At 40.0% G+C, this 17,679-nt stretch overlaps 1 protein-coding gene across 1 annotated transcript in view; it reads right to left on the minus strand.

The window, feature by feature from the left end:
* Positions 1-1,048: 1,048 nt before the first annotated feature.
* TLL1 (tolloid like 1) overlaps positions 1,049-17,679 on the minus strand; it is a 133,558-nt gene continuing 116,927 nt past the window's right edge. Inside the window, exons 19-21 of the mRNA XM_082758502.1 lie at positions 8,592-8,805; positions 5,099-5,349; positions 1,049-3,049 (exon numbers count right to left, since the gene is read on the minus strand). Of these exons, the coding sequence (XP_082614628.1) occupies positions 2,915-3,049; positions 5,099-5,349; positions 8,592-8,805 (600 nt within the window). The 3' untranslated portion in view covers positions 1,049-2,914. The remainder of the gene's footprint in view (positions 3,050-5,098; positions 5,350-8,591; positions 8,806-17,679) is intronic.

A 17,679-nucleotide genomic window follows, 5' to 3' on the forward strand; every position in this document is an offset into this window, starting at 1 on the left:
TAGCCTTTCACAAACATATCTTCCTTCTTACCTGAGCATGATATTGACCACAAATTTAAATTCTTCAAGAGCCAGTCAACTAAACAGGTCATATTCCTGACAGCATATTCCATCAACTTGACACTTTATTCTGATTTTAATAACGTACTAAGTAAGTACTACTCTGCACATATCAGGTGCTCTTTACAGAGCTGAGGTGAAATCTTTATATCAAGTTACAGATCCAGCAGGTTGCCCATAGTCCAGAAAGGTTGTGGCAAACAGGAATTAAAATAAGTACCATCTTCATCCTACTGGGAGCATTGTCATTAGACACGCTGTATGTATAGGTCTTGAAGGCTATTGTATTTTGTATCTGGTTTTGTGGACTAGTCAACAGGCAAGATCTTTAAATACTATGTTGCCAAAAAAAAATCTCGTTTGCAAAGATTTGGGGGAAACTTGCATAGTTTTTCACAACTTAATCACTGTATATAGTTTTTTCATTATTTTCCCATTGTTAGGCTAATTATAAGGCATACTTAAACACAGAGTTCACTGAATATGCAATTTTCATTACAAAGGGGGAAACCTCCTACAACTCAGAAATACGTCCCTTTCCAACAGCACCTGAAAGAATCATGAGGCCAATGAGAAGATATGAACCAGACTGTCCATCCATCATCAAGATCATTAAGAACACCACCTTCACTGCTCTTAAGCAATATGGGATCTACAAATGGATAAGCAATTAGAGAAACATATTTTAACTTTGTAATCAAAGTTTATGACAACTCTTTTCTGACTTCTACAGTAAGTTTCCTGACTTTTTGTAGTAAAACAACTTGGATAAAATGTAATCCTTGTGCAAACATCCTGAAAAAAAAAATGAACCCAAAAAAAAAAAAAAAAAAAGGATAATGAAGCAGCATTATAAAAATACAGTAATTGTTCAGTTGTTGAACTTCATTCACGTAAGTTGTTTGAAAATGAAAATGATAATATATAGCAGTAATACACTTGTTAAAGCAGTGAAAGACAACTATACAGACATTTGGGTTTTATTTTTATAAAAAAAAAAAAAAGATCAGATTTATTAGTGCCAATGTATGTTCATAGTAATGTAACAGAAACTAAGCTAATCTGAGTAGCAACTTACATCAAAGGATATCAAAATAATATTTATTGTAGAGTGAAACATAATACTTTTAACTTGATTCTTGCCAACTAGAAATCCTCGTTATCTGTCTATGAAGCCTTTAAAGAAAAGTTGCTACAGTCGAACAGGGTCCTGATAGAACTTGGCACATAAAGAAACAATTGTGTTCATCCACACAATACCTCTCACTCCCCTGGAGCACTCATTCATACAATACTTACATAATGCATATACATTATGACTAAAGCCATGTATGGCCTAAAGCACATAGAAAGTATCTCAGTTCTAAACATAACATATGTCTACATCAAAAGCAAGTCACTGTATTTACAGGCAGATGATCTCATTCTGCAGATGGTGTTTTCTCTTGAAGATCCTTCTGTTAGCATATGCTAAAACATCTGAGTCGTCGAATTATTTATCAAATTAGAGGTGTATCTACAGGAAGATCTGTCTGATCATGTGCGAGGATTCTAAGGCAATAGTAGTAGTTGTTCCACAGGACTAGTGCTGCCATTGCAACCTGCCCTCCCTCAGAGCAGTAAAGCCTTCCTTCTTCAGATGCAGCCACTCAGAGGGAGACATTCATGATCTGCAAGCTGTTGGCTCAAAAGTCTAAAACTTCTTGGTTTGTTTTTGTTTTAAATGTTCATGGAATAGCACCATAGGAATTCACTCTTGATAACAAACAAATCCTCCGTTGTTTTGTTTTGCTTTTTCCACCATCACAGATACTCTTCTTCCCCCAAAAAAGAATCTTTAGGAAACCTCCCACTTGGATGCTGCTGCAGCTTCATTTCTGATTAGCTAAATCAGGCTGTTAGCTCGTTTATAAAGAGGTCTGATGAAATAAAGCTTAGTAGTGGTTCCAAATGTACTGCCAAAAACAAATTCAATAGGAGGAGTTTCAGATGATACTATTTCTGCCTCTCATGGATACATATTTTGATTCATGACAGTTTTTCATCTCAGTCTATATTCTATGTTCAGTGCAAAATAAGAGCACATCATCAGAGATAGCTTACTTTACCAGTAAACCTAACATTTTCAGATTCTTACATTGTTCAAATTCAGTCAACTAGTGATTGGTCAAGCAACCGATGACCAGTGTAACAGTTCAGACTTCAGTCATTAGTAAAACAAAGTACTCTGAAGATCAGTTATGTTTCAGAAGTATGACTTTCCAGTTTCAAAACTGATAACCTGATATGATAGATGAATTGGTAAAAAATACAGAACAATGCAGGAAGACCTTCCCATTTCATATCTTCTTTCAAGTCGTTGTACACAATGTATGCAAGATACAATGTTAAAGCAATTAGATATAAGGAGAGTATTTTGAGTGTGAACTGAAAGAGCTTTATTTTTTTCTCCTGGACAACAAACAGTTGTCAGAAGGAAGAACGGGTCACTTGCCCTAAACACAACTGATTGAATCTGCACGCATCTATGACAAACATCAAACTATGAACAAAAGCTTTCATATTCTCCTGGAAGCATGCAAAGTCCTTTCACCAGCTTCACAGAGAAGTGTCGAGTATGGAGCCTGCATATCATCATCTTGTCTATTCCACTGGGACAGATTTTTGTTGTTGTTTTGTTTTTTAATTTTATTTTAGACTCTGGTCTTATAAGTCATAATTTCAACTGAACTCATATAAAACATTTTGTGCTAATAACTTCAGTTAAAAAAAAAAAAAAAAGACACTTTCCTTCTTTTCCATTGCGCATTCTTTTTTTTTTCCACATTCTCCTTTCCTTACATAGAGGTTCATGTTATTTTTTGGTGTGCACACTATCTGGATATTTTATACTTCTGTATCGTATATGAAATCCTTTCTTGTTGATTGTATCATCAGTGTGAAAGTGGAGTAAAAGAGCTTCCCCTGCTGAATAGATTTCTTCTGGTGGCTAAAATAAATGAACAAACAATAAATAAATTATATGCCTAGTTTGTGTATTTATCCCCTTCATTCAGATTTTTTCTTATGGATACTTCTCTTTTGCTGTTATGTCATGTTGTGTAGTTGTGTAATTGCACATGGTGTCATCTTATATCAACTAACAAACTACTTCTACTCATTCAGCTCTAAGTCACAGGGTATGAATTTTTAAGGCAGACCGAGGAAATGCTATCCTAAATTCCTAAAAGCGGAAGGCCAGCTTATATCAAGATGTTTGAATTTTTACTTGCTAACAGAAATTTTGAAATAATCTATTACATCTTTTTGGGTTTTTGTACTCAGAGTACTGAGTGTATCCAAGCATTCTTTCAATCTTGAGTTCTGAGACTGAACAGCATCCTTTCATACAATCTAAATCAATGCTAAACTAAATATTTTCCAAATCTGATTTACCTTCTCCAATTTGTATTGAATATCTCTGCAACCTTTTCTTAAGAGACAAGGAAAACTGAAGCTCTTTCGTTTTTTTTTGTCCTTCCCAGATGTCTTCTACAGTTCTGTTGCAGTCATGTAAGTGAGAGGGCAGGACCATTCATAATGTTCTATATTTAGACAAACAATTGACTCCAGCATTGGCCTATTCTCAAACATATTCTTCACAGCCCTCATGGTGGCCTGCTTTATTACTGAAGCACATTGATCAGAAGTACTAACTGAAATACCAAGTCCTTTTTCTAAACTTGAAAAAGTAGTAATGTGTATTAACAGTGCTTCCTCCCCCCCCCCCCACCCGACCTTCAGTTTGGATTAATTGCTTTCAACAGCTTTTCTATTTAATTCCATGTTTTTTACGCACTTGGTTTGGAACAGTCTATTAAGCCATACCATAGCAGAAAAACAAAAACAGTGATTAACAGTGATAAAAAAAAAAAAAAAAAAACTTTTTTTAGTCTGAAAAGTGTTGTTATGTGTAACGTAGTAGATGCTGATCTCAGTGGTAGCAATTCCCTTAGCATACATTGCCTGCAGTTCAGTGGTAGCACCTTTCCTTCATCTAAAGTATCATTAAAATGCCTTAAAAAGGGTTTAAGCTGGCAACTAGTCTGAATGACTGAGATGCCATCACCTCAGATGCACTGATCAGGCACTGTAGTTATATCCAAAAAGTAGAATGTGGTTGATTAAGAGCTCCTACCATCTCATGTAGAGCCTTTTGTAAACCTTTTCATACATAGGCAATGACTATGTATGAAATTGTGCTTGCATTTGCACATATATAAGGATTTGATGAGGACTTGTGGGATCATAGCACCAGCTTTCACAAGGCAGGTAGCCAACAGAACAATGGAACTCTGGAAGTAGAAATAATATGCATCCTTTCCACGATGTCACCTATACAATGTCCTCCATGTCTCACAATTAATCCATGTCAGAGATAGATTTGGAATGACAGAGCTTTCTTAAGGCCCATATTAATAACATAGTTAAGAGCATTTTTTTTTCCTAGAATCAGATTTAAGCAATAGACAACTGCATTATAAATATTTCCCAGGTGCCCCTTTCCCATAAAATGTGGTTTCTTCTTTTGCATTGACAGAATTTGAATGTGATAATTTTCAACACCAATGCATTTCTCTCTATGGGAAAACACTGAAAACACTGCTACCTTTTTTTTTTTTTTTTTGGGGGGGGGGAGGAGGGGGAAGGGGGCACTGAAAAGCACTCCATTGCCAGCTACCTAAAACTTAACATAACATTACAATACTTTGATCAATAACTAGACAAGAATATTTATTATTGAAAGTATTTCAAGGGAAAGTTTTCAAATACCATTGGTGCATTTTAGTACAAGCCTCTAAAATTATATATAAAAAAAAAAAAAATGGGGTAGATAATCTGGTAGCTTTGTCATAAGGTGTAGTAAGATAACCTCATCTCTTCTTGTCCCTTTCTTTCCTCTGCCTCTTCTTTCTTTCTATGTTTAATTGCAGTGAAAAAATAAATAAATAAATAAATAAAATGGAAGAAAGAAAAGCTTTATCACCTGGTTACTTACCCCAGATCCACAAAATCGACCAAGTCTCATTGCTGACTTATCGTGACCATCAAATAGCTCCATGTAATCATAACCACAGTCTGCCTCTTCTTCAACCTCAAAAGTCTGAAACATTAACTCAACTCGATAGCCTCGCTCTGCCACCAGGAGCCAGTCACAGTCCGCCTGAACTGGATAGTTGTTATCACCAAACTGAGCATGAGAGTACAGATCTTTGGGCTTGGTTTCAGCTTTCAGTCGACCACCACACTCTGAAAAGTTGGGGTGGAAAAGAGAACTAAGAAGCTTATTCAGTGCAAATTAAAATTTTCTTTCCATAGCTGCCCCATCTTATTCAGAGTACATTTTTACTCCACAAACAGGTCAATCAAATGATGTGTAGAGTGAAATACTACCCAGTATGAAGACAGATCCATTCCATGTTTCCTCTAAATATACATGTATATGTATTTTAATAAATAAATTTTAAGACTTGAGAATATTTCATAATTTTCAAGTAAAAGACAAAAGGGAATGCCAAAGGTATAAGGAAAGTGGTTCAAGAGGTAGAACCTCCTTCAGGTGGTCATTTGAGAGCAAGGCAAGTGCTCTAAGTGGTGTCAGTGGTGTCAGCTTTTTGACATGGGTTAACGACATCATTAACAAGTGATGGGGATGAGGGGGAGTATCAGCTCTAGCACATGCAGTCAGCGATCAACAGGAGCACATGTAAGAGTCCTATGTTACATAAGAGTGTCAAATTTAATCATAATGCTGTGCCTGGAGAACCAGTTCAATACTAAACACTACAGCTAACCTTGCCAGTTTGTTTGTTTTGTAGTTCATGGACACGGACAGGTTTTTCTCTGCAAAAGGTCCTGGCTGGGAGAAAGCTGTCACTGACAGAGGAAGTCTCTTGTGGCAAGTTCTAAACTGAAGAACCTTGCCCTATGCCAAAAACAGACTATAAATCTCTGTTTCTACACAGGCATAAAATGCGTATGTTGCATTAGAGCTTGTTTATAACTATTTAAAGAGTTTATAAATTAGATAATAAAGAACTTTACTGTCTATCAAGCTGTTGGACAAACAAGATCCTTCAAGCATTTATTTCTCATTGCTATTCTAACTGTTGTTTTTCCTTTTGTATTTTTTTTTTTAAATTCCATTTACTTTATGACTGTTTTATCATTATTTTTCTGCTAAAGAAAAAAAAAATATATATAGTGAACTGTGACACGTCCTTAAAGAAAATGCATAGCCATACTAGCAGCTGCAGAAAATGGCAATTCCCTTTCACAGAATCACAGAACAGTTTCAGTTGGAAGGGACCTTAAAGGCTATCCAGTTCCAACCCCCCTGCCATTGGCAGGGATACCACCCACTAGACCAGGTTGCCCATAGCCCCATCCAACCCAGCCTTAAACTATTCCAGGGGTGTGACATCCACAGCTTCTCTGGGAAACCTGTGCCAGGGCTTCACCACCCCCTCAGAGTAAAGAATTTTTTCCTTATAAAGAATTTCTTCTTTATTTGTTTGTTCTACCTGGGGAAGTTTGGGAAGTCTTTCTATCCAATCTGTTTTTTGAATCTTTATTGTTTGCTATAGTGTTATCATGTTTATTATTATTTGCTAGAAAAATAATAATAAAATACAATGCACTGTTTAAACACTTGGGTATCTATTCGTTGGGCATGAGTGCAAATCACGGAGGTAAAATGGAACAACTGTTTTGGTCTCAAGGCTACGAATTCTGGGTTGTCTGTCATTCACTGGTGCTTCAATTCACATGCAGGTGATGTGCTGTTCAACTTAATGAACACTTCATGCAAAAACAGTCTAGTGAAATAGATATTCTAGCTTAAGGAGGCAAACAATTATTTTTACAACATTCTTAAAAACAGGGCAGATTTTATTCTCTAGGCTTTCTCAGAAAAAAAAGCTTGCTCAAAAAGTTTTTACAAATAAGGCATATATATAAAATGCAGCACTTTTCAATGGTAGTTTCATAACACCTGTTTCTAACAAGACTTTTGACCTTTTATTATTTACCTCATGGTAATTTAATATGAGTAATTATTACTATTTCTATCTAATTTTCTGCCTAAGGGAAGTGTTTACCGAGGTGGGAAAGACAAATGATGACATGTTTGTAAAACAGAATCTTAAACAAGAAAAACATAAATTGACTGATAGGTGGTTAAGCTTTGCACTTTCCAGGCTCAGATCATGAAGAGGAAAAATAGTTCATATACTGTTGTTTACTGCTTTTCCAGGAAAATTAAAAGGGAAATTTAAAAGGGGGAATTAAATTAACACAGTTTTAGAATTGTTCTCAACAAAGCAGAAGAAAAAAATAAGAATTTTTAAAACTGATGTATGATTAGCTGAGCATTACATATCGACTTGATGAATAATATCAAATGGTATGAACAGCGTCTAATCCTTCCATTAATGACTGCTACCTGTCAGAAAACTTTATGTACTAAAACAGGTACTTATAAATATTTTCTGCATTAGTATTAATTTCCAAAAACTGGATGAAAGAAAATGAACTGTTGAAAGTAAAGACAGATATTGAGGAAGAAAAAATGAAGAAAAACGAAAAAAAATCACACAAAAACGTTTTCCTCGTCTTACAGCAAGCAACGGAAGTTCAGAGATTCAGCACTAGGGGCCACTGTAAGCCAAACAACGTCTGGGAAATAAAGCACGCACTTTGAAAACGTCCCCGTCTATTAATGCAATTGCAAAATACTATTCTCAATTTCAGTGATTTCTGCAAAACAACAAAATTAAATGGCAAATTTCTAAGAGATTATATTCTTTCTGTCTTAAGAAAGTTTTCAGTATTATTTTTCTTACTCTTCCTTGGCTTGTCTTTCCTTTTTAGCTCTACAGGAAATAATAGCTGTTTATACAAAGCCCAAACTTGTGTTTAAGTTAGAAGAGGAAAGTAATAGAGGCGCATCTCATGCCCCAGTGAAGTATTGCCATATAAAATACAATGAAAAGCTATTGAAACTTTTACAAACTAATGAAACCTAGGAAATATTTCTTAGACTGTCTATGCCAACATCATCTTTTTATCAGATTTTTTGTTTCAAAATATTTTAATAATGTTCCTATAAAAATTATTAATTATTTTATTTTCCTATAAAATTATTATTATTAATTATTTTATTTTCCTATAAAATTATTTAAAAAAAGACAAAGCAAAAAAAAAAAAAAAAGAGAAAGAGAAAAATAGAAAGTCAGAGGCAAAGAGAGAGAAAGAAATGACTACAATATGAGTTATTATTTGCATATTATGCATAATATGCATATATAATGCATATTATTTGCATTCTCTGACTTTTCCAACTTAAGGTTAATGAAACTTAAGGTTTATGTTAGATTTAGTTGTAACATTGTGTTATCTATTAATTCATCCTGTTTGTTAGTAAAAAGTAAATATCTTCTACTAAAGAATGAAGGGAAAATTATTAGTAAACCACATCTTGATTTTCTGACCTGTAGAGTGCGTTGCTTGAAAGCCCTTTCTTTGCACTGATGCATCAGAAATAAAGCGAAGAAACATTTTGTTTCCAGTAGCAATAAGAGGATCTGGTATCTTATTGCCACATAAGCGTCCCAGAATTGGTGATTTTTCACTTTCACCATCAAAAACTTCCAAGTGGTCATAGGCACATTCTTGATGTTGTTCTATCTCAAATTCATTGAAGGTCTAGGAAAAAAAAAAAAAAAAAAGGAAAAAAGAAAAACAAATAATTTAAAAAAGAGGCAACGTAGTATTGTATTTATAACGTACATTTGTACTGTTAGCATGTTTCAGCATACATCGTAGATGTAAAGATGACAGATTTAGCATTACTGCTCCTACAACTCTGTAGGTTTGAATCACGTACCACTTTTGAGAGTGGAATAATGATTAAAACTGTCAATTTCCTTTCACATAAAAGGGAATCTTTAGAGTCAATGAGTATCTGTAACAGAATATTAAATCTAGAATACTATGGCCTTCTTTTGAATACGTGCCCTTTGTAGTATTATTCCAAATTTCACAGAACATTTGAAACAAAGCGAAAAGCAGGAAATCTATTGGTTCCTCAGATAGTTGAGGCCTTGAAACATCTGGGAATCATAATGCTTTTTTTTTTTTTTTTTTTTTTTTTTTTTTAACGTCCCTCCACTACCGAAGCCTTTGAGAATGACCTTTCCACATGACTTGTTATATGTGATAATTATATTTTCTAATCTATTATCTGGAGATACTATTTTTATTGTTACAACACTAATAATATTTCATGCTGCATCCTTCATGCTAACGTCATATTTTTGCTAGTGAAATTACTATGAAAAATAGCAAAATGATTTTGACTGTATTTAAAAAAAAAAAAAAAAAAAAAAAAACAAACAACAACAAAAAAACATTTTAGCAGACACATTCACCCTCCTCACCTCTCCCTAGAAGATTCAAATTGCTCTGATGGTCTGAACACAATGATCACAAACTACTTCATCTCAAATCCGTGATGTTTCTTCTACACTTCAAAGCATTTATTTCAGTTTCTGAGCACCTGGGGATTCTCACAGTCTCTATCAGTGCTTACGGAAGCTTGTAAGGACAAATTCAGTTCTATTAAAAATATATATTAAGTGTTCTTTGAAGCAGAGCCTGACCAACCTACTTTTAAAAACTTTTGGCATTTAGATTTCTCAGATTTGGAGTGTCCAACCATAGGCATTTTCCAAAGGCATATGTCACACCCTACAGAAATTGCTAAAGCAGATATGACTAATACTTGCTTTTCAAATATGGAAGAGTGTCTTCCAAGACTGGACTGTTATCAATAAATTTATTTCAAGACAACAACTAAGAGATTTCAGATGTGGCTTTTTGACAAGGGTCATATCTGAACTTAAAGATCAAAAAGTTGGTACTTTCCTCTCCCATGAGCATTGAGAATGCATTATACATATGCATTATACATACACATCTTTGTGAATTTTCACAAATAACATACAATTCAAGGTGGAATTCAAAATATCATAAAAACACCAAGTAAAAATGCACTCATAAGTAGTTATATAGCTATTTACAAAAAGTAGAATAAACACAAAACACTAAAGGATTAAGAAGCAATATTGAAAAGAATACAACTGAACGGTCAGTTACTGAACAAATATTATGCATATATTGAATGCATATAATTATTCATTCTATGTGGTACAACAAAGGAAATCTGACCTTCAGAGTCTCTTGTGGAATTCAGCAAATGTAAAATGTGATGGTAATTTATATTCACAGCTGAACTAAAGGAAATATCAACAGCTAAAATATAAAGCCTTTTGCCCAGAGAACCAAAATATTCAGAATATAACTTTCAGTTTGTGAAAAGTTGGCAGTGAGAGTTGAATGATACAGTGGCATAGGTTCATTTCACAGGAAAGTTAGTGTTCTCTATTACGGGAAAAAAAATGTAGGGGCAGTAAAACCAGCTGTACAGCAGTTCCTCCTGTTGCTCTCAAATTGTTGTCAGCCATCCTACTTTTATGATGCTAAATATATAGTGTCACTTATATCTAAATAAAATCCCATGGATTTAAAAAAAAAAAAAAGAGAGAGAGAGAAGGAGAGAAGGAGAGAAGGAGAGAGAGAAGGAGAGAGAGAAGGAGAGAGAGAAGGAGAGAGAGAAGGAGAGAGAGAAGGAGAGAGAGAAGGAGAGAGAGAAGGAGAGAGAGAAGGAGAGAGAGAAGGAGAGAGAGAAGGAGAGAGAGAAGGAGAGAGAGAAGGAGAGAGAGAAGGAGAGAGAGAAGGAGAGAAAGAATCACAGAATCACAGAATTTCTAGGTTGGAAGAGACCTCAAGATCATCGAGTCCAACCTCTGACCTAACGCTAGCAGTCCCCACTAAACCATATCCCTAAGCTCTACATCTAAACGTCTTTTAAAGACTTCCAGGGATGGTGACTCCACCACTTCCCTGGGCAGCCTGTTCCAATGCCTCACAACCCTTTCAGTAAAGAAGTTCTTCCTAACATCTAACCTAAAACTCCCCTGGCTCAACTTAAGCCCATTCCCCCTCATCCTGTCACCAGACACGTGGGAGAACAGGCCAACCCCCACCTCGCTACAGCCTCCCTTGAGGTACCTATAAAGAGCGATAAGGTCGCCCCTGAGCCTCCTCTTCTCCAGGCTGAACAAGCCCAGCTCCCTCAGCCGCTCCTCGTAGGACTTGTTCTCCAGGCCCCTCACCAGCTTTGTCGCCCTTCTCTGCACCCGCTCAAGCACCTCCATGTCCTTCTTGTAGCGAGGGGCCCAAAACTGAACACAGTACTCGAGGTACGGCCTCACCAGAGCCGAGTACAGGGGGATGATCACCTCCCTAGCCCTGCTGGCCACACTGTTTCTGATACAAGCCAGGATGCCGTTGGCCTTCTTGGCCACCTGAGCACACTGCTGGCTCATATTCAGCCAACTATCCACCATCACTCCCAGGTCCTTCCCTGCCTGGCAGCTTTCCAACCATTCATCTCCCAGCCTGTAGCTCTGCTTGGGGTTATTGCACCCCAGGTGCAGGACCTGGCACTTGGCCTTGTTGAACTTCATGCAGCTGACCTCAGCCCATCGGTCCAGCCTATCCAGATCCTCCTGCAGAGCTTTCCTACCCTCAAGCAGATCGACACACGCACCTAACTTGGTGTCATCTGCGAACTTACTGAGGGTGCACTCAATGCCCTCGTCCAGATCATCAATGAAGATATTAAAGAGGACCGGCCCCAGCACCGAGCCCTGGGGGACGCCACTAGTGACTGGCCTCCAACTGGACTTGGCTCCATTCACCACGGCTCTTTGGGCCCGGCTATCCAGCCAGTTTCTAACCCAACGAAGCGTGTGCCAGTCCAAGCCAAGAGCAGCCAGTTTCTTGAGGAGAATGCTGTGGGAAACGGTGTCAAAAGCCTTGCTGAAGTCAAGGTAGACCACATCCACAGCCTTTCCCTCATCCACCCAGCGCGCCACTTTGTCATAGAAGGAGATCAGGTTCGTCAAGCAGGACCTGCCTTTCATAAACCCATGCTGACTGGGCCTGATCGCCTGCTTCCCCTGCAAGTGCTGCGTGATGACTCTCAGGAGGATCTGCTCCATGAGCTTCCCTGGCACTGAGGTCAAACTGACAGGCCTGTAATTTCCCGGGTCTGCCCTCCGGCCCTTCTTGTAGATGGGCGTCACATTTACTAGCCACCAGTCAACTGGGACCTCCCCCGATAGCCAGGACTGCTGATAAACGATGGACAGTGGCTTGGCCAGCTCCTCTGCCAGTTCTCTCAGTACCCTTGGGTGGATCCCATCCGGCCCCATCGACTTGTGCACATCTAAGTGCCGTAGCAGGTCACCAACCAGTTCTTCATGGATGGTGAGGGCCACATCCTGCTCCCCATCCCCTTCCACCAGCTCAGGGTACTGAGTATCCAGAGAACATCCGGTATTGCCGCTAAAGACTGAGGCAAAGAAGGCATTGAGCACCTCCGCCTTTTCCTCATCTCTTGTAACTAAGTTTCCCCCCGCATACAGTAAAGGATGGAGATTCTCCTTAGTCGTCCTTTTTGTGTTGATGTATTTATAGAAACGTTTTTTGTTATCTTTAACAGCAGTAGCCAGATTGAGCTCCAGATGAGCTTTGGCCTTCCTAATTTTGTCCCTGCACAGCCTCGCTACATCTTTAAAGTCCTCCCTAGTGGCCTGCCCACTTTTCCAAAGCTTATAAACCCTCTTTTTTCTCCTAAGATCAAGCCACAATTCTGTTGAGCCAGGCTGGTCTTCTTCCCCGCCAGCTCGTCTTTGGGCACGTGGGGACAGACCGTTCCTGCGCCATTAAGATTTCCCTCTTGAAGAGCACCCAGCCTTCCTGAACCCCTCTGCCCTTCAGAACCGCCTCCCAAGGGACTCCACCAACCAGTGTCCTGAGCAGCTCAAAGTCAGCCCTCCGAAAGTCCAATACAGCGGTTTTACTGGTCCCCTTCCTGGCCTCGCCAAGAATAGTGAACTCCACCATTTCGTGGTCACTTTGCCCAAGACAGCTCCCGACAATCACATCCTCCACCAGTCCTTCTCTGTTTGTGAAGAGAAGGTCTAGCGGGGAACCACCCCTGGTAGGTTCACTAACCAGCTGCATCAGGAAGCTATCTTCCACGATCTCCAGAAACCTCCTAGACTGCTTTCTCAGGGCTGTGTTGTGCTTCCAGGATATGTCAGGGAAGTTGAAGTCCACCACGAGTACAAGCGCTAAAGATTTTGCAACTTCTGTCAGCTGCCTGTAGAATTCCTCATCCGTCTCCTCATCCTGGTTCGGTGGTCTATAGCAGACCCCGACCAGGACACTAGCCTTGTTGTCCCTGCCGATCCTAACCCAAAGGGACTCGACCTTGTCATTCCCAGCCTCGAGTTCTACAACCTCGAAAGACTCTCTAATATAGAGAGCCACACCACCACCCCTTCTGTGCTGCCTGTCCCTTCTATAGAGCTTATAGCCATGCATTGCAGCACTCCAGTCATGAGACTGGTGCCACCACGTCTCCGTGATGGCAACCAAGTCGTAGCCTGCCTGCCGCACGATGGCTTCCAGCTCCTCCTGTTTGTTATCCATGCTGCGTGCATTGGTGTAGATGCACTTCAGCTGGGCCATTGCCTTATCCTCCGGCCTTGCCATCGTTCCCCCTGGCACAGCCCCAACAATCCTAGCTTCAGCCCCATCCCCCTTCCTACCTAGTTTAAAGCCCTCTCAATGAGCCCTGCCAGCTCCTGGACCAGGATCCTTTTTCCCGTAAAAGATAGGGACCCATCTGCGGCCATCAGGCCAGGTGCTGAGTAAAGTGCCCCATGATCAAAAAACCCAAGATTTCTGCGTTGGCACCAGCCCCGGAGCCACGTGTTTAACAGGTGGGCTTTCCGTGTCCTCTCTGAACCCCTCCCTGCCACCGTAGGGATGGATGAAAACACCACCTGCACTCCCGCTCCATCCACTAACCGACCCAGTCCCCTAAAGTCTCTTTTGATAGCCTTCAGGCTTCTCTCTTCGATGTTGTCACTGCCCACCTGGACTATCAAAAGAGAGTAATAGTCAGAGGGGCGTACCAGGTTGAGAAGCTTCCTGGCAACGTCCCTGACCCTGGCCCCATGGAGACAGCAGACTTCCCTACGGGTAGGGTCAGGCCGACATATAGGGCCCTCTGTTCCCCTAAGAATCGAGTCTCCAACAACAATAACCCTCCTGTCTTTCTTGATGGAGGCAGTCCTGAGGCGTGGAGTCGACCTCCTCACCCTAGGCATCCTCCTGGGAACATTTGCTACCTCTTCCTCAGCTACTGGTCTGTCGAGCTCCAGGGCCTCGAACCTGTTGTGTAAGGGCACCTGGGAATGTGGGGCCGGAAGGGGAGGGCGTCGCCTGCGATGTCGAGCAGGGACCTGTTTCCATTCCTCCTCAGCTCCCAGATCCCCTCCCTCTGCCCGACAGCTACAGGGCAGGGGGTCCACCCCCATTTGAGGAGTCTCACCTCGGTACCTCCCCTTGAGGCCCTGCAGGGAGTTACTCCACAAGTCTGTCTCTCGCTCACACTCCCTGATGGCCCTCAACCTCTCCACCTCCTCCTTGAGCTCCGCCACCATGCGGACCAGGTCATCCACCTGCTCGCACCTCACGCACGCAGTTTCTCTGCCTCCCGCCGATGGCAGCAACAGGTTCAGACACTCCTTGCATCCGGTGACCTGAACTGCGGCATTTTTTAACGGGTAGTCGGTCTGGGTGTGTACCGACTTCCTGGAGAGTGCGCTGTGCCTGATGGCGACCATTATCACCTAGCTACGGCTGTTGTTAAGGAGGTGTTGTTTGTGTGAAGGAGGAGCGCTCTGCCCTTCCTGCGTGAACTGCCGCGCTAACTGCCGCGCCACGCCCTGTTCGCCGCGCTCCTGGTCACTTGCGCTCCCTAGAGGCAGCTTTTGAACGGCTGGGGAGGGGGCGCTGCTGGCTCCGCCTTCGCCTCGTCAGCCTCCCTCACGAGGGCTGCCGGGTTCTGGCGGCTCCCTCAAGTAGGCTCGATGCCGGAAAAATTAGCCCTGCCTGGCCCGATCCCCCGCTCTGCTGCAGAACGCGTCTGCCCTGGAGCTGATTGCCTCGGCAAATGGAAAAGAAAGGAAGGAAGGAAGGAAGGAAGGAAGGAAGGAAGGAAGGAAGGAAGGAAGGAAGGAAGGAAGGAAGGAAGGAAGGAAGGAAGGAAGGAAGGAAGGAAGGAAGGAAGGAAGGAAGGAAGGAAGGAAGGAAGGAAGGAAGGAAGGAAGGAAGGAAGGAAGGAAGGAAGGAAGGAAGGAAGGAAGGAAGGAAGGAAGGAAGGAAGGAAGGAAGGAAGGAAGGAAGGAAGGAAGGAAGGAAGGAAGGAAGGAAGGAAGGAAGGAAGGAAGGAAGGAAGGAAGGAAGGAAGGAAGGAAGGAAGGAAGGAAGGAAGGAAGGAAGGAAGGAAGGAAGGAAAGCTGAGAGTGTAAGTCAAATACAGAACTGAGTTAAGCCAATTTGGAGTCTACAGCAGTGATAGATGTCATCCAATTTTCCTTTAAAAGGAAAATTACAAATTTTGTCCATTTCTCATCAGCACAAAAGATTGCTCTCTAGGAAATGCCTCTCACTATGAACTGTAAGGCACATCTATTCTTTCTAACATTTGAATAATCACCAAGATTCTTATACCTGTAGGTAGACAGCACATTATATTGAGTCCCACAAAGAAGAACAGAAAAAAATCCTAAATCCACTGACAGCCTAGCAATTGAGTCTAGAAATAAGTAGAATCAAATAAACGTTATTTTAAAGGAAAAGCAAATCTTAATATTAGGTCTTTGAAAAAAATCAAAATAACTAATAGTTTCAAACATTCAGAGACAATCTCCTTTTTTTTCTTATTCTTTTTAAAGTGGTCAGGTCCTAGCAACAGGCTGTGAACAGGCTTGGTAAGGGAAGAACTAACACAACTTGAAGTTGAACATAACCGAAGAGCTGGTGATAACTTTCTCTCTACTATTTAATGTCAACAGTGTTCAAAAATAACTTAATGAAGTTGGTAGTAATAATTAAATCACATTGGCCTTTCCTGCAACAAATACGTTTGAATACCTACCCTTCCATCACTACAGTTACTACTCTGATTGTCTTATTAGGAGGAATGGTATTCAGAAGTGTTATGTACAGCTTCTGAACAGCCAACCTATCTATAGCACTTTACTGACTAGATATGTTGGTGGCACTTATGGATAGCTGCCTGAATGGGATACTTCAGTCTGTCTCTTATAAACATCCTGCTGATTAACTTATGAAAATCTCTCTCTGGTACATACATTTTCAAAGCTGTCTTTATCTTCACATTTCATGTAAAAATTCTGAAGTGCATATTCTTTTTTTTTTTTCTTTTTTTTTTCTTTTTTTTTTTTTTGATAGGCTTCTTAATTACACCAAATGCTTAACTTTACCCCTCTCAGGAAGAGACTTCAGTGATTATCAGAGCGAGAGCAATCACAAGAAAAGATTAGTTTCTGTACACACACATCCCTCAGAAAATGAAGCACAGCCTAACAATTCATGTAGTTTGTTAATGTAAAGAAATCAATTCTCTCCTTGTTTAATTTGGCTAAGTAAACCATGAGGAGTAAACTTAAATACAGTGTGGAAGTCCAAGAAAAAATATTTATCTATAGTGGAAGTATTGCTTTGGTATTAATAATTTGGCATTTTGCTGCAGTAGACAGATTTTAAAGATATTAATACATGCAGCATTTAGTAGACTGACCCCACTGGGTTTCACAGAAAGGTGTATTTCAGGCTCTAAATCATGGAGATATTCTTTAAAAAAATATCTAGGAAAAGTCTATTTTTTTCCAATTTCATTGGCAAAATACAATTTAAAAATAAATAAATAAATAAATATTTTAGAATAGATCCATGTGATATATCAATAAAGAAATATAAATGCTGAAATTCTGCCTGCTGAGGTTAAAAGCACCGAAAAAGCTTTTATAGTAACACACCTATGCAGATGCCTGGCTGGCTTTGTTTTATGCAGCCAGGGTGACATACTGTTAATTGGCAGTACGGAAGGCCTTCTGAATTAAAAATGTGCTTTTCACCCCTAAATGGGCAGATCACTCATACCACTCATTCCCTCACCCCCCTCTGTAGGGATACATTGACCATTTTACTTCTGGAGAACTGGAATCAACAAATGATCTCACATCAGCATGAGTAACAGAGTTTATGGCTCTGTTTAAGGTCAGGAGTTATAAGATGGCAATATCCCTTTCGTCCCCATATCAAACTAGGTTATTGCTTCTACCTTTCTGAAGTAGAGACATGACTCAAGTTTATTTGCTCCAAAGCATTTAAATTACCTTTTTTATGGAGAGAGTTGACTCCCAATTCCCTTTCTGTGGCATTTTTGTGTGTACTGCAATTCTTATTTTCATTTGCAAATCTAGCATGTTCACATTGGTAAGTTCTTCATGACAAAGACTCTGCATGCCTGTGCAAATATCAGTGGTGTTTTTTTTGTTTGTTTGTTTG

Source organism: Aythya marila (genome assembly GCF_965140915.1).
Source record: "Aythya marila genome assembly, chromosome: 4".
Classification (NCBI taxonomy): domain Eukaryota; kingdom Metazoa; phylum Chordata; class Aves; order Anseriformes; family Anatidae; genus Aythya; species Aythya marila.